The sequence below is a fragment of the Pipistrellus kuhlii genome, unplaced genomic scaffold (genome assembly GCF_014108245.1).
Source record: "Pipistrellus kuhlii isolate mPipKuh1 unplaced genomic scaffold, mPipKuh1.p scaffold_m20_p_20, whole genome shotgun sequence".
Classification (NCBI taxonomy): Eukaryota; Metazoa; Chordata; class Mammalia; order Chiroptera; family Vespertilionidae; genus Pipistrellus; species Pipistrellus kuhlii.
In genome coordinates this window covers 14,535,646-14,557,587 of record NW_023425516.1, presented here as the reverse complement: position 1 = coordinate 14,557,587, position 21,942 = coordinate 14,535,646, and the positions used below count along the sequence as shown (strand labels likewise).

The 21,942-nt window shown below is 51.9% G+C and overlaps 1 protein-coding gene across 2 annotated transcripts in view; it reads left to right on the top strand.

The window, feature by feature from the left end:
* Window positions 1-20,412, top strand: part of CFAP251 (cilia and flagella associated protein 251) — a 39,502-nt gene extending 19,090 nt beyond the window's left edge. Inside the window, exons 12-22 of one of the 2 annotated variants that reach the window (XM_045585565.1) lie at window positions 255-505; window positions 1,017-1,168; window positions 3,378-3,551; window positions 4,543-4,727; window positions 7,314-7,428; window positions 9,556-9,719; window positions 12,355-12,445; window positions 12,675-12,818; window positions 15,627-15,855; window positions 17,214-17,315; window positions 19,005-20,412. In XM_045585565.1, coding sequence (XP_045441521.1) covers window positions 255-505; window positions 1,017-1,168; window positions 3,378-3,551; window positions 4,543-4,727; window positions 7,314-7,428; window positions 9,556-9,719; window positions 12,355-12,445; window positions 12,675-12,818; window positions 15,627-15,855; window positions 17,214-17,315; window positions 19,005-19,144 — 1,747 coding nt within the window. In that variant the 3' untranslated portion in view covers window positions 19,145-20,412. Of the gene's footprint in view, window positions 1-254; window positions 506-1,016; window positions 1,169-3,377; window positions 3,552-4,542; window positions 4,728-7,313; window positions 7,429-9,555; window positions 9,720-12,354; window positions 12,446-12,674; window positions 12,819-15,626; window positions 15,856-17,213; window positions 17,316-19,004 lie in introns of those variants that run through there. The other variant, XM_045585566.1, reaches the window with a different exon arrangement.
* Window positions 20,413-21,942: the final 1,530 nt, after the last annotated feature.

The window sequence follows — 21,942 nt, the reverse complement described above, 5'->3', positions numbered from 1 at the left end:
TGCAGATTAGCTAATTGTACAACCGACTGTCCATCTGCATGCCTAATGACTCCATCTCCATGGAGAAATGTGGGCTTTTTCGCTTGCAAATGGAGGCTGCTGGGGGTGCGTGGTGTATTTTTGGAGGCGCTGGGTTAATAATGTCACTAAATTACAGACGACAGAGGCGTTTCACGGGCAATTAAGAAGCAGCGCGGCTGGCACGCCCGTTCCCTGCGAACGCTGATGCCGTTCGGTCTCTGCTTGGCAAACAGGAATTTTATCATCGGAACATCTGACGCGATCGTGTACCACTTAAAGGCGGATGAGACCAAACTGGAGAAGCTAATCATAGAGCCCAAGGAAGCCATTTGCGCCATTGCCTGCCACCCCTATAAGCCCCTCATCACCATCGGGAGCTTCTGTGGGATGATCAAGGTGTGGGATTACAGGAAGAAAAGAAACCTTTTCAGCAGAGTCTTCGAGAAGGGGCTTGGGATCCAGAGCCTGACCTACAACCCCGAAGGTATTTCCGTTTTACCAGCCTCTTAGGTTCCAGAGCGAGGCAGACACAAATGGCTGCGGCCTCGGCTGTCACAGCTGCCTCGACCCAACTCCCTCCGCCTGGACAGAAGAGACACTTCCTCTGAGCCTGCATCCCAGCTGTCATGCTTTTCAGGGTGGTTTTTGTGGGTTTTTTTTTCCTCCTACGGGGGACCTTGTCTGTCACAGACAAGGCCTGGCACAAAGTCTGTGTTTCTTAAAAAATTGAAACATTTTTATTGATTTCAGAGAGGAAGGGAGAGGGAGAGAGAGAGAAACATCAATGATGAGAGAGAATCTGACCGGTTGCCTCCTGCACCCCCCCCCCCCCCACACACACACACTGGGGATCAAGCCTGCAATCTCTGGGCATGTGCCCTGTCCTGGAATTGAACTGTGACCTCCTGGTTCATAAGGTGGACGCTCAACCATTGAGCCACACCAGCCGGGCGAGAAGCCCTTTTCGACCGCTGTTCTCTGGCCTGTGATTTCAGGAAACCTCCTTGGAGCTGGCTTCACAGAGGGGACAGTTTACATTCTTGATGCAATGTCCTTGGAAAACGGAATCCCAGAGCCTTTCAAATATTCCAGGACCAGCGTGACTCACATAAGCTTCTCCCATAACTCCCAGTACATGGCAACCGCGGTGAGTGTTTCCGCCCAGAGCTGTTCTGTGTGGCGCAGCAGCCTTACCGAAAACCAGAGGAGGCACCGGCCCCGGTCGCTCCGTTGGCTGGAGTCATCCTGATTCACAGAGATCTCTAGTCAGGGCACATGCAAGAATCAACCCGTAAATGCATACATAAGTGGGACAACAAACCAGTCTCTCTCCCTCTCTATTCCCCTCCTGCCCCCCTTTCTTTCTCTAAAAAAAAATTTTTTTTTTAAAGAGGGGGGCGCCTGGCTGGCTGGTGTAGCTCAGTGGTTGAGCATTGACCCATGAACCAGGAGGTTAGGGTTTGATTCCTAGTCAGGGCACATGCCTGGGTTTAGGGCTCAATCCCCATAGGGGGCATGCAGGAGGCAGCCATTCGAAAATTCTCTGTCATCATTGATGTTTTTTTCCCCCCTCTCTCTCTCCCTCCCTTCTTCTTAGAAATAAATTAAAAAACATTAAAAAATAGGAGGATTGGGGGTGTGTGAAGAATAACTGCTAAAGGATTCAGGGGTTCTTTTGGGGGTGTTGAAAATGCTCTGAAATTTTGATGATGGATGTACAGCTCGGAATATACTAAAACTCATTTAAATGAGTTGCACTATATGTGAATTATAGCTCGATAAAGCTGTTTTCAAAAGAGAAAGAGGTGGGGTGAGGGGACTTTTGCCTGAAAATAAGCCAGGGCCTCAGAACTTCCAAGCTTGGACCCTGATGTGTCTGCTCACTGTGGTTTGCTAGTTTTGGGGGCCCCTTCTCTGCACCCATCCTTTCATCTGTCCCTTTCCTTTTTGTGACAAGATGACATTCTCCTTTTTCTCAAAGCCAAGTCTTCCGCCCGTGCTTTGGATTCTGTCTTCCCCTCTGTGAACAGGGCTCCTCAACCCAGAGAAGACGCCCTCCGCCCTCCGCCCTCCCCCTTCCTGCCAGGCCTCATCCCACCTGGATGTTTGTGGGAAGAGACAAAGCAACCTCTTCACTCGACAAAACCCCGTCCATTCCTTCCGGCGCTTCCCCATCGCCGCCGCCTCCTCGGCCTGACCCGCCTTCCGGGCCGATCACAGCGCCGCCCAAGGCCAGAGGCCACCCCACATTGTGTCCTTCAGGCCACTGTCACCCTCTCTCTGACCGTGTCACTCTCAGCCATGATACTTAAAAAAAATATTTTTTATAGTGAGCATTTGTCATTTTTTTAGGAGAATATTTTTTTGTTTTGTTAATTCTCACCCAAGAATATTTTTTCCATTGTTTTTTTAGAGAGAGAGTAGAAGGGAGGGAAGGAGAGGGAAAGAAAGAGAGAAACATCAATTTGAAAGAGACACATCGATTGGTTGCCTCCCAAATGCACCCCTGAACAGGACTAGGGAGTGAGCCTGCAACCCAGGTACATGCCCTTGACTAGGAATCGAACCTGCCACCCTTTGGTTCAAGGGCCGAAACTCTACCCGCTGAGCCACACTGGCCAGGGCTCAGCCATCATACTTTTTAGAAAAAATGTCTACCTTTTCATTGTGCTGGATGTAGAGATGGGGAGACAAAGGCAAAAGGAGTCAAGGCTTCCACAGAGAATGAGGTGGGGGCGAGATGGTGTCTGAGACACACCTGCTCCCCCATTGCCTTTGTGAGTTATCTACTTTGAACCTCAATGTTCTCATCTGTAAAATGGGCATAATTTTACCACTTGCTCCGATAGACAAAGGTTTATTTTCAGACATAATATTCTAACAGCGAAATTGGTACAAAAAAATGTAATGATGACTTTTTAAATTGCTTTTGAGAGAGAGAGAGAGAGAGAGAGATTTGTTGTTCTACTTGTTTATGCATTCATTGGTTGCGTCTTGTATGTGCCCTGAAAGAGACCAAATCCATAACTGTGACATATTGGGATGATGATCTAACCCAGTGGTCGGCAAAATGCGGCTCAAGAGCCACATGTGGCTCTTTGGCCCTTTGAGTTTTTAGCAAAGGCCAGCTTAGGAGTTCCCTAATTAAGTTAATAACAATGTACCTACCTATATAGTTTTAAAAATTTGGCTCTCAAAAGAAATTTCAATGGTATTGTTGATATTTGGCTTTGTTCACTAATGAGTTTGCCGACCACTGTTCTAACCAACTGAGCTACCCAGCCAGGGCAATAAGGGTGATTTTTAAGTTAAAAACTGTGAAAAGGAATAACTTGTGTTCTTTTGCTCTTATTCAGGATGCAAGCTTTACCGTGGCCGTTTACGTGGTCAAGGTTAGAAACAGTCAGAGGGTCTGGGAATACCTGGCAAGGCTGCGCTCTCATCGCCAGAGCCTCCGGAGCCTCCTGTTCGGGGTCCATCTGGACAGCAACGAGCCCAGACTGCTGAGCCTCGGGAGGGACAGGCTCCTGGTGAGCGGGGTCGTTTCCGTGTCTCATTCGTGTTCCACCCTGGCGTCCGGCTCAGCCCCGGGCCCGCGCGCGCGCGCGTGTGTGTGTGTGTGTGTGTGTGTGTCTGTTGGAGACAATGAATGCACCGAAAAGTAGTGTAAACCTCTCCGAGTTGGCACTTGGTCTTAACCCAGCTGCGACTCGTGTCCTGAGTGAGGAGGCTTCTGGGAAGCAGCGCGGCGGGCGGCAGGGAGGTGGTGTTCCCACAGCGTGGAAAACCTAGCCGCCCTCGCCTCTCGGGGCAATTTGGAAAGCCGACACTCACTGACACTTCTTCGTGTCCAGGGGTTGGGGGCAGGCTGTTACCTAAATGTGACAGCTAACAGAGAATGTGAGATAAGAGGGAAAGACAGGGACAGCGTCAAATGTAACGTTACATGATCCAGCCAAAAGCATTCGAAATCAATCAGTCTGTGTATCTGTCCATCATCTTAATTTCCCTTCCCTTCCTTTATTCTATCCATTCACCCATCCACCCATCCATCCTTCCATCCTGGCTTGGCCACCAAAACCTGTCTGTGGGTGAAATTCAGCAGGCTTCTAATTTATGACCATCAAGTGCTGAGACTTAGGTGTGAATGAGTTCCTACCCCCAAATAATGGGAAAGGAAGCAGATAACATAACTGTCCGAGTTCGGGTTTTGGAGTCAGTTGGACCTAAATCTGAATCCTCACCCTACCGCTACTTAACTGCCTGACCTTGGGCAAGCCCCTGGACCTCTCTGGACATCGGTTTTCTCATCCGTAAAATGGGCACAGCGGTACTACTTGGCCGGGAGTGGTGAGCATCAAATGGCATCATGTTTCAGAGCGCTTACTCCTCATTTTGCTCGTAAGGAAGACTCCCTCATGGTAGCTTTTGAGGTTAAGGGTCTAGTTGAGTCTTCTCTCAGAATAGGACTTCGGGCTGACTTCATCCAGCTCACGTTTGTCCGTCTGGGCTCCTCTGCAGATCGAGTATAATCTTCTGAAGAGCCACAAAAACCACCTGGAAGTGCTGGACATTCACCAGACCGACCAGGGCAGCTACCCCACCTGCATGATCTGGTACCCTCCGCTCACCAAGGAGCTCTTCCTGCTCATCTCCAACAGCGGCTACAAAGTGAAGCTTTTCAACTCTACCACCAAGATGTGCAGGTACGCCCGCGGTGCCCGCCGACATGGCACGTGATCCAGTTTCTCGGCCCCTGGCCCGTTTCAAGTCCCCTCTTACCGACCTGTGAGCAGCGTGGCTATCGCTGGTTTTGCAGAGGAGGACACCGAGGCACGGGTAAGGTCACCGGGCTGGGAAGTGCCAGAGGAGAGATTCCAGCCCAAAGCCCAGGCTTCTGAGCCCTGCCCTGCACAGAGATAGGGCACCAGAACTCAGTGCCAGAGGAGCAGAGAAGGAGCCAGAAAAGTCACTGATGCTCAGTGAAACCTTCCATTCTGCTCTGGCCGGGGTCGCTCAGTCCTTAGAGTGTCGGCCCAAGAACCAAAGTGTCATGGGTTCAATTCCTGGTCAAGGGTACGTACCTGGGTTACAGGATTGATCCCCGGCCCAATGTGCATATGGGAGGCAACTAATTGATGTCTCTCTCATATCAATACCTCTCTCTCTCTCTTCTCTCCTTCTACTCCTTCCTCCCTCCCTTTCACTTTCTCTCAAAAAAAAAAAAAATCAATGGAAAAAATATTCTGGAGAGCAGGGGCACTGAGGCAGGAGAGACAGAGTGAGAATGCTGGAAAGTGGTCAGCAGTAGCTGACCCCAGGCTTGCGAAGGTCATTTAAAAAATTGTATCTCAATAAAATGGATCCCCCAAAGGCCACAATCACCCAGAACTTTTAAAAATTCTTTCAAGAAGGGCATAAAGAGAAATGACTGAGAAGTGCCCTGTCGTATGGCAGAACTGGAGAGAAATCCAGTTCAATTAAAAACAACGATGAAAACACGGGAAGGAGGCATTTGGAGGAAATGTGTAAAAAGGAGTTTTAGGAAGATTGCAGTCTTCGTACGTCACCGTTAATGGGCACAAACTTACTGGACAGAGAATATCCTGTAGATGTGCCCAGTTCTGAGAAGACGGAGCTTGCTGAGTGGACGGGGAAGGTACCGTACCAGGCCTGAAGCTCCGCCCACAGTCACCGACCAGGACTTGGAGCCACACACTCAGCAGTTTTTGTACTTGAAAATCAGCCTGGAATTAGCAGAAAGATCTTCCTTCCTCCTCCCTCCATTCATCCCCCTCTCCCTCTCTCCCTCCTTCTTTTTCTTCTTTCCTTCCTTCTTTCCTTCCTTCTCAGCAGAGGATATTTTTTTCCCCTTGACTTTTTAGAGAGAGTGGAAGAGAGAGAGAGAGAAAGAGAGAGAGAGGATATTGATGTGAGAGAGACACATTGACTGGTTGCCCCCACAGGTGCCCTTGACCAGGAATTGAACCTGCAACCCTTAGATGCACAGGTCAACACTGTAACCACTGACCACACTGGTCAGGGCAGTATCTTTCTTAAGAAATAAATGTATGGAGATAAAACTAACCATTTTATAGTGGACAGGTCTGAGGCACTGAGTGTATTTATTCATAGTGTTGTTCAACCACCACCTCTGGTTCAGACATTTCATCCTTCCAAGTGAAACCCCCACGGAAAGCACTGGAAGTGGCAGGAATAATAAAGCCTTGTGACCACACCTTAGCTGGGAAGGAACTGTCTTTTCATGATGAATCTAAAAGCAGGTTTCAAATGCGTTTAAAAATATTTGAAAGGACACGAGAGGCAGTTCACAGGGAAAGGCCAATAATCCTGAGCAGATGCTCCCTGGAATCGCACAAATGCAAATGAGAGCAAGACACCGTTCCCACAAATCAGATTAGCAGAGATAGAAATGATCGATGGCGTCGGGAGGGGTGCGTCTCCCAGCAGCTGCTGCGGGGCTGGAACCGGTGACCTTTGGGAGCGTGCAAGCAATCCGTTACCCTCGATTAAATGTGATAGTATCTCCAACTTCCAGGAACCCGGCCCCAGAAGGGCTCACGGTATGCCAAGACGTAAGTCAAAGGGTGTCTTGTTTGAAAATATTTTTAAAAATGGAAACAATCCAAATGTCTATTAATAGGGGATTAGTTAGATGGTGGCTTGTCAGTGCACTGAAACATGATGCTTTTATTTTTCAAGTTTTATTTTTTTTTAGTTGAGAGATAGCGAGAGAGCTGTTTGTTGTTTCATTTATTTATGCATTCTGAGTACTTCTTGTAAATGCCCTCACCGGGATTGAACCTGCAACCTTGGCGTATCCGGATGGTGCTCTAACCGGTTGAGCTCCCGTGGCCTGGGCAAACATGACGCTGTTTTTAGAAAAGAAAAAAGAAGCCTCTCCCTCTAACCTCCCGGCCCGCCCCTGGGAAGGGGCGCTGACGCCTCCCGCCAGCGCGAGTCACTTCCTCGCCACGGCCTTTTCCCGTCCCTCGTCCCTCGTTCATGTACACGTTCTCGAGGCACAATGTTCCCTTCACTCAGCTGTCAGGAGGCCAGGCAGGGGCTCCCCGGGGGCCCTCGCTGTTTGAAGCTGTTGCCCTCATTTACAGCCGCTGGAGCCGCGGGGAGAGCGCGTCTCATGGACGGCTCTGCTGAGTGACAGGCAGGAGACGCAAAGTTGGGAACGTGCAGGGGATCACGGAAGGCAGCCAGTCATAAAGCCCGTGTTCCGATCTGTGGGGTTGGAAACGGCTCTCTTCTTCCCTCAGAAAGACCCTCCTGGGACCGGTGTACGGGTCTCCCATGGAGCAGATCCAGGTCCTGCCTGTGAAAGCCGCCATCGAGCTGCCGAGGCGCTACCTGGTGTTCATCAACAGAGACAAGGTACGCGCCGCTCTGCCTGCCTCTGAGAGGCGACCGTGTGTTTGGGTGGCGGTCGGTATCAAGGATTCTATCAAGGATGCTTGGTTTCCTTGCCAAGACCAGCTCCCTCCACCCTGGTCCACGGTGATACTGACAACTGCCACACAAACGAGGGTGACCCTGAGAAGGCATCTCCAAGCAGATACATGGTCCCCTAAAGAATTCTGTTCTTCCTTACTTATTTACCTGGGGAAAAAATCTTGCTCGCCCAGTGTGACTTATGGTTGAGCATCAACCCGTGAACCAGGTGGTCATAGTTTGATTCCCTGACATGGCTCTTGCCCAGGGTGCAGGCTTGATCCCCAGTAAGGGGGTGTATAGGAGACAGCTGGTCAGTGATTCCCTCTCATCATTGATGTTTCTATCTTTCTCCTCTCCCTTCCTCTCTCTGAAATCAATCTATCTATCTATCTATCTATCTATCTATCTATCTATCTATATAAAAGCCTAAGTGACTGAACAACTGATCCACTTGTCACTATGATGTGCACTGACCACCAGGGGGCAGATGCTCCCACAGCTAGCCCAATTGACCCCACCAACCTCCTGTGGCCCCTCATCCCGGCCAGCCAGTTCTGATTGGCCCTGAGCCCCAATCAGGGCAGGAGACAGCCCCAATTGGCCATAGTACCCCACCAACGCATGAATCCGTGCACTGGGCCTCTAGTGTATATATAAAAGGCTAATATGCTAAGTGTCTGACCATCCAACCAGTCACTATGATGCACACTAACCACCAAGGGGCAGATGCTCAACGCAGGAGCTGCTGTGATGCACACTGGCCATTTACAGAGAAATGACACCATGGACCTGGCACCCACAAAGCAACACTCAGCTTCCCCCAAGTGGGACACAGGCCCCACCACCAGCCTGGAGCAACAGCCCACCAAGTTGCAGCTGATGCTGCCGAGACCCCAGGGTGCGAAATGCAGCCCACAGCCCATCCCAGCCCAGAAACAGTGGCTGTGGGCACTGGGTAATGACATCACGTAGCAATATCCAGCTTCCTCTCTCTAGCAACTAGCCTCCTTAGAGTTTCTTCAGCCCAGTAACATGACTTGCTTTATAGCCAGGTGGAAACATTTTACACTTTAACCAAATGTCTTCAAAGCATTTCCTGTGCCTCATCTCATTTGATCCTCACAGAAGTCCTGGAGGAGGTAGGTAGATAGGAGACTCGGTGGAGTCCTATTTTCTTTTCATTAGCCAGGAAACAGAGATTTAAAAAGTTTAGAAACTTGACCCGACTGAAAAGTAAGAAATGGTGGACCTTGAAAATGATTTCAGGTTTTCTCACTGTGCAGAAGAGAGTCAAACACTGTTGCAATTAAATATTTTACCCTTTGCTCTCCCTCTGTGATCTACAATAATAATCTGCTTCACATTGATATTTACTGCTGTGTTGCTGACAATTATCTGAAAGAGAAAGTGAGGTGCTTCGCTGGGCTGTAAAAAGTTTAGCTACATCAGAAAGCAGGTCTAATTAAGCAAGTTTATTCTCTCTATATAAAAGGCTAAGTTGACCTGCACATGTGTGATATGTATAAAGCTCTCACTGGTGCCAATTGCACGCATGTGTTTCTATCTGTCATTGTCGATCATGAATTTTTTTGACACTTCCATTATAGAGAAAGGGTGAATAGTGATATTAAAATATTCCTTCTAATTAATTTCCTTTCAATGTGCACAAATTTGTGCACCAGGCCACTAGTAAACATATTTTTAAAATCTTATAAAGGCATTCAATTAGTTACACTTAGTTGTGCATTTAATGAGTAACCTATAAGGGAAAGCATAACATCGCAAAATGTTTATTCTGGAAAACTTGGACATCCGCCCATGAAGACGAGAGGAAAGCTCCCCTCTGTGTCCTTGCTGGAACCTGGCGTCTCTCTCCTAAGGGACCACCCTGCAGGGGTCCGTGTGTGCGAACCCTCTGCCACCTGAAACGTGGCTCACACACCCTGAGCCGGTTCCCGGCACAAGGGTCTTCCCAGTGGCAGACCTGAAGGTCACTGTGGAGGTGCTAGGCCCAGCCTGGGACCTGCTCATCTGAGCCTGAGTATCCGATTGCCTGTTCCTTTCCAGGTCGGACTCCAGATCTTACCGATAGATGGCAATCCCCATAAGACCTGTGCTATCGTCTGCCACCCAAACGGGACGGCCGGGATGGCCCTCTCCTATAATGGCCACTACATCTTCACGGCCGGAGGACAGGACCTCTCTGTGGTGCAGTGGGAAGTCAACCTCAGGTGCGTGTTGGGTGAGCAGCTTGGTCCTGAGAGGAAGGGGTCCAGTGCAGAAGCCCCTCTTAATACTCAGCAACAGCAGACAGGTGTCACACCCCGACCAACGCCGGGCACTGTGCCAGGGCCGCGGTTACAAAGGTGACCAGGGACTCAGGCGTTACCAGGCCAGTGTGGCTCAGTGGTTGAGCCTGGAGCTATGAACCAGGAGGTCACGGTTCTATTCCCGGTCAGGGTATGTGCCCAGGTTGCGGGCTCGGTCCCCGATGGGGGTGGGTGCAGGAGGCAGCCAATTGGTGATTCTCTCTCATCATTGATGATTCTGTCTCTCTTCTCTCTTCTTCTCTGAAATCAATAGAACTATTTTTTTTTTAAGAATGTAAAAACAAAAGGACCCAGGCCTTGCCCTAGGTCACTCCCTGTGGCGACGAACGCTTGCTACTCTGCCTGCAGGGGACATGGTATAGTTCCGACACCAGAGGCTGCTCGCAGAGGGTGGGGCTCCTGCAAGCCTGTCCCCTTGGGCATTCCTGGAGTCAGCAGGCTCCTTGGTGTTACTCCTGGCCTTTACCCAGCGCTCCTCCAGAGCCACGGGCCACAGTGGCCTCCCTGCCCACGGGACCTGTTGGGACTGGGCTTGGGCCCGGCCTGGAGGCCACAGCAATGGATACCCCCAGCTGGGTACCTGCCTCGATGGCTAGCACCAGAGCCAAGGGCCGCGTGAGGACTGGCTAGGTCCCCAGGTCCACCCGGCGAACACGCTGGCTCCACAGACCTTGTGCAGGGCGAGAGGACTGGGCAGTTTTGTGGGAGGTGGGGGTGCATGTCCGTTCCCAGTCAATGGTAGTAATAGTTTTAACTACTCATCCCAGATCTGTTCTGGGCCAGGCCCTGTCCGGTGCTTTCCACATACTGTCCGATTCCATCTTCACAGCTGCCCGGGGGGAAGGGGGGCGCTGTCGCCGTCCCCACTGTACAGGCCTGGAAACTAGCTCCCAGGGGTTACGTGACCTGCAGAGCGGTGACCGAGTGGTGGTGGGGTGGGGGTTCTCACCGTCTTTCTGATTCAGGCCCACACCTCAGCAGACACCCATCACAGCACAAAAATAAAGGATTTCTTGTCCTCGCCAGTTTGGCTCACTGGATAGAGCATTGGCTTGTGGACTGAAGGGTCCCAGGTTCGATTCCTGGTTGAGGGCACATGCCCAGGTTGCAGACTCATCCCAGTGGAGGGCATACAGGAGGTGGCCAATCAGTGAATCTCTATTATCATTGATGTTTCTATCTCCCCCCCCTTCCCCTCTGAAATCAATAAAAAAATATATTTTTAAAAAATAAAGGACTTCTTGACCAATCCTTTATTGCATCCATTTAATTCTCACAACAACCTGTGAGGCAGACCCTGCACTTGTTCCCACTTTACAGAAGAGGAGACTGAGGTCCAGGAAGGTGAAGTTACCTGCAAGGGGCAGAACCAGGAGCCCAGACTCTAGATACTAAACCACTTCCCTGCTGTGGTCTACACTGCAGTGTGTTGTGGTTTTTTAAAAAAAATTTTTTTTTATTGATTTCAGAGAGGAAGGGAGAGGGAGAGAGAGAGAGAATCATTGATCGGCTTCTGCACACCCCACACTGGTGATCAAGCCCGTAACATGGGCACGTGCCCTGACCGGGAATGGAACCCTGACCTTCTGGCTCATAGGTCGATGCTCAACCACCGAGCCACACTGGCCGGCGGCAGTGTGTTTTAACAGCCCACAAGGAGGCTGCTGGCCTGGTTAGCAGAGGTCCAGTTAGTGGGTTATTATAATGATTTCATATTATTATTAGCATTCTACGTGAGGCAAAGGCGGTCCCATACAAAAGTAGGTTTTCTTACCTCACGGGCCTATTTTTGGAAAACCTGACCCGGTGTTAGAGAGCAGAGGGTTATTTTTATCCGACCGGCATGGGCCCCCTGTGGCCTCCCGAGTTTTCATGGAAGCAATTAGGGCTGGCAGTTCACCTCTCCCACCCGGTGCCCTCGGCCCTGGCCGCGTGCAGGTCTCCGGTCAGGGTCACGGTCGCGGGCAGAGCCGCTGTGCGGGGAGGACGGTGGCTTCCGCACGCAGGAGCCCTCCTCTGGGGAGGCATGGTCCCCGGAGATCGCAGACACCTTGCCAAGCGCCTAATCTGCCGTCTGCGAGCGGGTGTCACCGTCATTGAGGCGTTTGACCTGTACCACCGGGCGCTGCGCTTGGCAATGAAAAATGAATTTTTCATTTTTGGCTTCATCATGGAAGGCATTTTCTTTTTCTTTTCTTTTTAAAAAAAAATATATTTTATTGACTTTTTTGCAGAGAGGAAGGGAGAGGGATAGAGAGCTAGAAACGTCAGTGAGAGAGATATATCGACCAGCTGCCTCCTGCAACCTCCCTCCACTGGGGATGTGCCCACAACCAAGGTACATGCCTTTGGCCAGAATTGAACCCGGGCGCTCTATCCACTGAGCCAAACCGGTTTCAGCTGGAGGTCTTAGCAGGTTTACTGAGACCCTGATTGTAGCTGCGCCCCAGAATAGCCTCCGGGGGCCCGCAGTGCCCAGCGCCCCGGCCCAGGCTGCTGGCGCTTTCTAACAGCCCCGTTTCTGCTCCCGTTCCAGCGCCCTGGAGGCGGCCGTTTCTCTCGGGGGCGAAGACCTGATCCCGTTCTATGGCCTGGTGTCTGGTGGCAGGGAAGGAAAATTCTACAGGGTAATCGTCCTCAGAGTAAACACTGCCCGGTAACATGGAGTTAGGAGTTTGCAAAACACACCTGCCCAGGGTTAACCCTCTTGCTTTCCCCCTCAAAGCTCTTTTTCTCTCTCCTCCCTACCCCCACTAAGCTTCAAATGTACTTTCTAGAAAATGTCCTTGAAGTCTTAATGGATGCTTCCCACTTAAGCCACAATGCACACTGTGTTTCCATTTTCTCTCCACGCAGGAGCTGGAAGACTATTTTTACTACTCACAGCTCCGTAGCCAAGGTATCGACACAATGGAGGCCAGGAAGGTGTCGGAACACATTTGCCTGTCGGAGGTGCCTTTTGTCATGAGAGCCATCGGCTTTTACCCATCGGAGGAGAAGGTAGGCAGGGGGAGGGCGAGGACGGCTGGTGTGGCTCAGTGGTTGAGCATTGATTGACCTGTGAACCAGGAGGTCACTGTTGAATCCCCGGTCAGGGCCATGCTCCGGTTGCCATCTCAATACCCAGTGGGGTTTGTGCAGGAGGCAGCACGTCGATGATTCTCTCTCATCATGGATGTTTCTAGCCCTCTCTCCCTCTCCCTTCCTCTCTGAAATCAATAAGAACATGTTTTTTAAAAATGCAACTGATTGGGTTTCTTCCTGACTTTAAATGTTAACACATCGGAGATGAAACAGGTGTCAGCCTGCAGACTGAAAGGTCCCAGGTTTGATTCCGGACAAGGGCATGTACCTTGGTTGTGGGCACATCCCCAGTAGGAGGTGTGCAGGAGGCAGCTGATCAATGTTTCTCTCTCATCAGTGTTTCTAACTCTATATCTCTCGCCCTTCCTCTCTGTGAAAAATCAATAAAATATTGTATATTTTTTTAAAAAGGTTAACACATCGGAGAAGATATATAAGTGGAATGAAGAAAACAATTATAGTCCCTCTGCACAGGCTTAATGGTTATTAGTATTTTAAATCACACACACACACATTTATTTTAATTTTTAAAATCCTTATCCCAGGATATGTTTTTATTGATTTTTAGAGAGAGAGAGGAAGGGAGGAGGGGAGAGAGCGAGAGAGAAACATTGATTGTTTGCCTTTCATATGCTCTCTGACTGCAGATCAAACCTGCAACCTAGATATGTGCCCTGACTGGGAATCAAACCCACAACCTTTTGGTGTACAGAACGATGTTCCAACCAACTGAACCGCCCAGCCAGAGCTTCTCACTGTGTTTTTAAGGTGCCTCCACGTTGTAGTATGAATCAGTCCTGCGTTCCTTTTTATGTCTGGATCTTATTCTACTCATTCATGTGGGCAGGGCACCTCTTATTTCTTTCCCTTCGTCACCTGGTGGACACCTGGCTGTCCCCACCTTTTGGCTGTTAGGAGGAATACTGTCTTGAGTATTTGCCTACACGTCTTTGTGCACTAGTAGAGGTGCGTTTTAACTTCTCTTGCATGCACACCTGGGAGGGATATGGCTGTGTCAGTGGTGACTTCGTGGCGAACTGTTTGAGGAACTGCCAGTGTCTGTTACTATCTATCTTATCTATCCATCTGTCACCTATCTATTTAAATTGATTGTGGTAACCTTGGTTAATAGGATCATACAGGTTTCAGGTGTGGATTTCTGTGTTACAGGATCTGAATACCACTGTCCTTTATCCACACTATTTCTGGGTGCAGCTGCAAGGCAGGATCGAGCTTTCAAAGAGCTGCGGGCCCTTCGCTGACCCTCGATTGTGGGTTTGGAACAAGATGAAGGACTCGTCTTTCTGATTTGCAAACCTTAAAAACCTTCATGGGAGGCAGGAAAGCGTCCCTGGGAAGTTTGAGGCCCGGGCTCTGGTGAGCAGCTGGGAGAAGGTCGCCAGGAAGGGCCCTGGGATGGGGTGGTGGCCTCATTTTTGAGTCACCCACCCCAGACGACAGGGAGACAGCGCTGTGGCCAGGCACCACAGGTGACCGCGTCCCATGGGCAGGACTTGGCGCTCCGTGGCGTGTCCCTGGACAGAGGCAGCTGTCATCCAGATGTGGTGACTGGCGGAAGCAGAGGGCGGCTGTGAGCACAGCATGATGCAGAAATAGAGGCGTCTCCAGATGTGACTGTCATGCCCCTGCCCAGCCCTGACCCTTGCCCCTCAGCCCCTCCTCTCGTGCCCCAGGTCAGCGCAGAAGCGCTGGGGGAGCAACACGAAGGTGATGCTGCGACAGAAGACTGTCTCCTTGTTGGGGAGCACGTCCCAGAGAGCTCTGCGCGCCGGGAGTGGGCGGAAGGAGGAGGAGAGCCCTCCCAGAGCCTATGGAACCGTCACAGCAGAACCCGGCTCACACCAGGCGCCATTACAAAAGCGAGAGATGGCCTCCGTTCAGATGCACGGTGTCCCCTCCTGTTAACGGGGGCTATAAAGCTTAATTATGAAACATGATCCTGAGGACATCAATGGCTTCCCGCGGTCGATGGCAGGATCACCAGCCCGAAGGCCTGTGGGGTGGATGTCAGAGGCGGCCATGACATCATCCTGGGCCAGGGGCTCCGGCCACCGGGCCAGGCGCTGTGTGTCTAAATGTGTAAAAGCTGTTGAATAGAATGCCTGCCCTGGCTGTTCTCCGCTTTAGCGCGGGCTGGTTCACATGGAGGCTCTGAACTTCTCAGAGTTTCCCACTTGGATGGGCAGCAAGTGGGGAGCCAGGCCAGCAACCGGCTTGCCTTTTCACCCCTGGCACCTTCCTAGGCCACCCTTCAAGCCCTTCCCCAACCTCCCTCGCTTCCACTCTCTAAAAATCAAGGAGTCTGGCCCCTGTGGCTCAGTGGTTGAATGTCGACCTATGAACCAGGAGGACACGGTTCAATTCCCAGTCATGGCACATGTCAGGGCTGCTGGCTCGATCCCCAGTGGGGGGCGGCAAGAGGCAGCTGATCAATGATTCTCTTTCATCATTGATGTTTCTATCTCTCTCTCCCTCTCTCTTCCTCTCTAAATCAAATATATATATATATATATATATATATATATATATATATATATATATTTCTTTAAAAACACATATACATATGTTTTTTATATATAAAATATATATAAATATATATAAAATATATATATATTTATATGTTTTTTTAAAGGTGCCTTTCTGCTTACCATAGTTATTTCCTGGTTTTTTGTTTGTTTGTTTGTTTGTTTACCTCTTCCCTAGATTGATGATATATTTAACGAAATCAAATTTAGTGAGTATGTGGATACTGGCGAGGTCATTGACAAAATCACCTTACCGGATTTCCTGAAAGTCTACCTTAACCACCGGCCACCTTTTGGTAACACCATGAGTTCCATCCAGGAGAGCTTCGACATTCTGGGCTATACCAACTCAGAAGGAAAGAAAGCTATTCGGAGAGAGGATTTCCTGAAACTGCTTCTAACTAAAGGTTAGAGCACACAAATCGGGTTATCTCACAAGGCCCTTGGGCCATTCCCCCTGGAGAGAGGCAAGCTGGGAAGACAGGACTCCCGCCCTCCACATCTTTAATGTGACAGGATGCGCTCAGTGACCCGCACAGCCAGCAAACGTGGGGTAGCGGGAAGGATGCTGACCTGAGGCCAGAAGAAGGCCAGTCATGCCCCCACTTCCTGGCACCTCGAGGCTCCCTGCCCCCACTTGTCAGGTGGGAATAAAAGTGCCAGCCATCAGTCCCACAGGGCGATGGTGAGGCGCAGTTGTGAAATAAATGGTTTTCCTTTTCCCCTGCTATTTTCCTCATTGTTATTATTTTTAAAATATATGGCCATGTCTATTGATTTTTTACAGAGAGGAAGAGAGAGGGATAGAGAGTTAGAAAGATTGATCAGCTGCCTCCTGCACACCCCCTACTGGGGATATGCCCGCAACCGAGGTACATGCCCTTGACCGGAATCAAACCTGGGACCCTTCAATCCGCAGGCTGACACTCTGTCCACTGAGCCAAACAGTTCTCGGCTTTCCTCATTATTTTATGTGAAGTCAAGTGAGCTCTCTCTGTGGGTGGGATTGTTTTATCTACTCAAACTCTGGCATCGAGGGTTGTGAGGGAGTTTGAAGTAAAGCCGAGGTCAGTCTTGATCAGAAAGTTGTCCGATGTCTCCATGTAAGCCCCAAAGAATGTCCCCTGTGCGAGTCCCATTTTTAATCCCATGTTAGGACATATATGTGACAGCAACATGGGGCTCTCCAGATATATTTTTAAAAGATTTTAAAATTGATTTTTAGAGATGGAGGGAGAGAGAAACATCAGTGTGAGAATGCAGCATGGATCCGTTGCCTCCTGCATGCCCGCTGCTAGGGATAGAGCCCAAAACCTGGGCACGTGCCTTGACTGGGAATGGAACTGGCAACTTCCGATGCTCACGGGGCCATGCCCAGCCAGCTGAGCCAGGGCTCCAGGAAAGGAAATCGTGCCTGGCCGTTGTGGCTCAGTGGTTGAGCGTCGACCGATGAACCAGGAGGCCATGGTTCGATTCTGGGTCAAGGCACATTCCCAGGTTGCGGGCTCAGTTCCCAGAGGGTGGGGGGTTGCGGGAAGCAGCCAATCAATGATTCTCTCTTGTCATTGATGTTTCTCTCTCTCCCTTCCTCTCTGAAATCAATATATATATATATATATTTTTTTTTTTTTCTTTCTTTCCGTTTTTAAAGAGAAGGAAATGGTGGAGTAATTCTCTTCCAGACCTCGCAGCGCTGATGCTAAGCTCTGACATCTGGCTTAGTCCCGAGAGCTGACCAGCCACCTTTCTCCTTCCCGCTGCCCAGGGGAGCACATGACGGAGGAGGAGCTGTCTGACTGCTTCGCCACGCTGCTGGGCATGAGCCCCGAGGGCTGGAACTCCGAGCCGGCCGCCTCTGCCCTCAAAGGTACGGGGCCGCTCTGTCCCGTCCTGTCGGGCAGGCCGCTGCGCTCACTCACCTGCCGTCGGCTGCAGTGCGTTTGTCTCTCCGGGCCTGTGCGAGCCGCCCTCCTCCACACCCTGCACACACTCAGCAGTGAGCCCGCCTTGAGCACACTGGAAGGGCCAGCGAGCGGTGGCCATGTCTAGGCCACGGTCCCGGTGTCTGTCCCTCCTCCATGCCTCTGGCCTGGCTGCTTCCTTTACACACCGCCCCCGTCTCCATCTTCTGCTCGGGGAGGGTGGGTGATGACGGGCCGCCGGTAGAGAATACAGGTCGGCAGCTGTTTCAGAAGAGGAGGGATTGTCTGGAGAGACTTGATTAGAAGCTGACTACAACTTGGTAGGTGGCACAAGCCCAACTTCAAGCTGCCAGACTTTAAAGGTTTTGTTGTTGTTGTTGTTGTTGTTGATCCTCACCTGAGGCTCTTTATCCATGGATTTTTGGGGAGAGAGTAGAAGGGAGAGGGAGAGTCAGAGAGAAACATTGATGTGGGAGAGAATCATCCATTGGTTGCTTCCCACATACACGCACCGCTATTCCGCCCCCCACTCGGGCCCCCCCCCCACGACTGTGCCGGGAATCAAGCCTGCAGCCTAGGTATTTGCCCTTGACCTGAATCAAACCGGGACCCTTCAGTCTGAGGACCAGTGCGCTATCCACTGAGCCTAGCTGGCTAGGGCCACTTTAAAGTTTTTAATGATGATCCCTCTCTCATTCCCTGAGGATTTCCTGCCTCCCTCCGGAGGGAGGGAAATGGCCCTGAAGTTTGGGTTGCAAAGTTAAGCTCTGGGAGAACCCATCCAGACCCTCTCCCGGGCCGGCCTATGTGCATGACTCCAGTGAAGGCCCGGACGCCGGGCTGGAGCCACCGCGGTGGTCAGAGCCACCCTGTGACTGCGCCCGGAGTCGGGAGCAACGATTTCTCACCGGCCTGCCTTCTCCCTCTTGATTTGTCTATACCCAATATCCTCCTATTTTATTTTATTAAATTGCTATTGATTTCAGAGAGGAAGGAAGAGGGAGAGAGAGATAGAAACATCAGTGATGAGAGAGAATGCTTCCTGCATGCCCCTTACTGGGGATGGAGCCCACAAACCAGGCAGGTCCCCTGACCGGGAATCAAACTGTGACCTCCTGGTTCATAGGTTGATGCTCAACCACTGAGCCACACTGGCTGGGCCATCCTGTCCCCAATTTCAAGTGAGACAGTGCTCCTGAACGTAGTTCTAAACCCCAGGATCTGATGGGTCACTGCCCACCTACACACTCACACACACACACACACACACACACACCCGTTCCTTGTGATCTTGAAGGGTCTCAGAATGTAACTTTCCCAATCGTTATGTATTTAGTGTTCCTAAGAGCTTCCAAACGGTGAAATCGGCAACACCACGTGGTTAAGGCTTTTCGGGGAGGTATGCAGAGATTCAGGACACCAGTGGCCCAAACCATAAAGGAAGGCTGTAACCAGTTCCCCCCACCCCAACCCTTCCTCCCCCCCGTCCTCGGGGGATTTTCAAGGAATCAAAGCCAGACCACAGCACAGAGCACCTCTCCCTCATGAGGATCGCTTCCTCGTATTTCTGGGGAAACGCTCTAGCATTAGAAACCCAACCCCTAGGAAAACATTCGCGTCCTCTCGTCCGTCAGGGCCGGAAGTGCGCTTGGAAGAGGAACTCCCAGAAGAGATCACGGCGGAAATATTCGTCACGGACATTCTGGGCCTGACCATCTCACCCAGTGGTTTGGGAGAAGGTGCTGGGGCCAGCAAGGAGGCAATGGGTGTCTGAAGGACCAAGGACTGTGTGTGGGGGGAGGGTTATTTTCCCTCCACGTGTCTCCCTACCCCCATGCCGGCCTTGAAAACATGTAGACATTAAAAGCAAGTTTCTGGTAAGCGGCGGGATTCCCCAAGTTGGAGGTTCCCCTGTTTCTGAAACAGCGAGGCAAGGCCGCCGGAGAGGGCTCGGAGGGGGAGCAGGCGGCGGTGCGGGCCCAGGAGCCTCAGCCTTCAGCAGGCCTTCCTAGGGGCACGGGTGGCCTGTTCCCTTCCCCGCGAATGCCCCCCGGGCCCCGGCCTACAAGCCCAATGTCAGCAAGGTCACCAGACGTCCGTTTTTAGCGGGACAGTCCCAATTTTTAACAATTTGTCCCGCGGCATTTTAAAAAAAATTTTAAAGATTTTTTGGGACTTTTTTAAAATGCTGCGAGACGCGGGACAAATTGTTAAAAATTGGGACGTCTGGACACCTTACCAATGTGGGTGGGACCGCCCCGCCTGCTGTCGGGGCCCCTGAGAGTCTCTTGCTCACGGTTTCTCGTCAGCAAAACACCCGAGCAGCTGTACGTGGCCGTTGGGAAGAGCACTACTGGCCATGCTTAACGGGGTGGCAACTGCCAGAGAGAGTGCAAAAGGCACCCTGTGTGGCTGCACCTGGACCCGCATCCACAGGCCGCCCTGCCCTCCCCCCCAGCAGACACCGGCCTGGCGGGTCTGCCGCCTCTCCCTCCATGGGCTTCACAACACGCAGAGGCAAGACACGGGCCGGCCCCCCGGCCCAGGGGGTGTTTAGGGAACACGCTACGTGTCTCTCAGTGTTTTCACCTTAAAAAGGAGGTGCCGTCACTGCGTACACAGGTGGAAGTTATGGTCTGACTTTAGAGTTTTGTCCTCAGTTTCCAGGTCTCCTTTTTCAGGCAAATGTGTGCGATGTTATCTCCCACACGTGGTCAGTCCAGCACACACACACCCCCAAACCAGGGCCTTCCCCGCTGCCCGGCGCCCACCTGGACCGCAGACGGGAACCGTCGCCCCGGACTAGCCTGTCACTGCTACCCTGGGACAGACAGCGTCTCATTGTGTCACCAGTGCTAGCTTACATTTTGTTCTTAAATAAAAATAAAAAAAACAAGCCCCGTGAATCAGTTTTGCAGCTGCTCAGGGCTTCAGAGATAATATTACCAAACAGCAGGCCGGTGAGAACGTTCTCAGGGACATTTTAGGCAACAGGAAACCCCAAATGACTTGTTCTCTTAAAACAACAGCTCAGAGTTGGATGTAGTCTAGACACCAGAAGCTTCTTTCTTTTTTAAAAAAAAATTTATTTCAGAGAGGAAGGGAGAGGGGGGGAGAGAGGGAGAGAGAAACATCCATGATGAGAGAGAATCATGGATCGGCTGCCTCCTGCACGCCCCCAACCTGGGATGGAGCCCGCAACCCGGCATGCGCCCTGACCGGGAATCGAACTGTGACCTCCTGACGCTCAACCACTGAGCCACATCAGACGCGCCAGAGGCCTCTCTCACCCGGCCCACGCACTCCGGTTTTGTTCTTAGCGACCGCACCTATTGGGGCAGTTGTCTTCAGCAGAACTGACCGAGGACCCCTTGGACCCCTTGGCTGGACCACTGTCACACCCAGGCTGAGCCCTGCCCCCTGCGCCGAGCCAGCTTCCCGTGTCTCAAGGTCAGCCTGCGGTCCTTGCCCACATGTCAAGGACAGCGAGATCCCTGCCGATGACTTCCCACTCTGCTCCCAGCCCAGCCCGGCCTGTGGGGCCCCATCTCACCTCCTGGGCTCCTTCCTGCAGGCCCTTTGGTTCTGCTGTCTCCCAACTCGCCTGACCAGGCAGAGAGCAGCCAGGAGGGCCTCTCCCCGTCCCCGGCCGGGCCGGGCCACACAGGTAGTGGGGAGGAAGGACATCCCATCCATCCACGGGCGCCCTCCCTCCAGGTGAGCCGAGAACTCGGACTCGCCAGCGCCGTGGGAGGCCGAGCAGCGACGCCAGGAAGGAAGGAGCTTGGAGACGGGACCGTTGTGCCCGTACATCAAGCCTTGGGGACAAAACACGGAGCACCAAAAGCCCGGTTTGAAAACAGGATACTATTTCAGATGGGGCCCCTGGCCACTGGCCGACACCCCGGCGTACCTCTCGCAGAGTTCAGGGGCACTAGAAGAGCAGTGGTCCTCCCCGCACCCCCACCAGCCGCCCCCACAAACCCCACTTCCCACCGCAGACTCCCAGCGCCCTCCCGTGCAGGCATCCACGCCGGGAAGGGTTTGCTGCTGCTCCCAGTACTCGCTCCTGGGCACCCTCGGGGGCAGCTCGTCTCTTAAACCTCCGTTTCCACCCGGAATGCCGGACTCCCGGGGCAGTGGTGAGGATGAAAGGAGATGGTGCAATGGAAGAGCTGGCTCCTGGCAGGAAGGAGGCAGCGCTTAAAATAGGACCGCAGCTATTACTGCTGCAGGCAGACAGAGCCTGGGACTTGGGGAGAACGAACCTCGCCTAATTTCGGAGTTTCTGACGACGGGCCCTCAATAGACACTGTGGGCGACCAAAGGAATGAACTGAAGCTCCGGGGCCTTCCAGGAGCCGACTTGGCTTTTCAACAGCAGCGCACGGTCCTCCCGGGCCCTGTCCATCGGGATCGGCAGGCGGTCCCTGCAGAGGGCGGGGAGCACACGCTGCCACGCGGTTGGCAGATGGGCTGTGTCTGGGCTCCTGAGCCAGGCCAGCGGCGAGGCAGCCTCGGGCAATTTGGGGAAGAAGGACCGCGGCCTCCTGTGGATCACACGGAGGTGTGG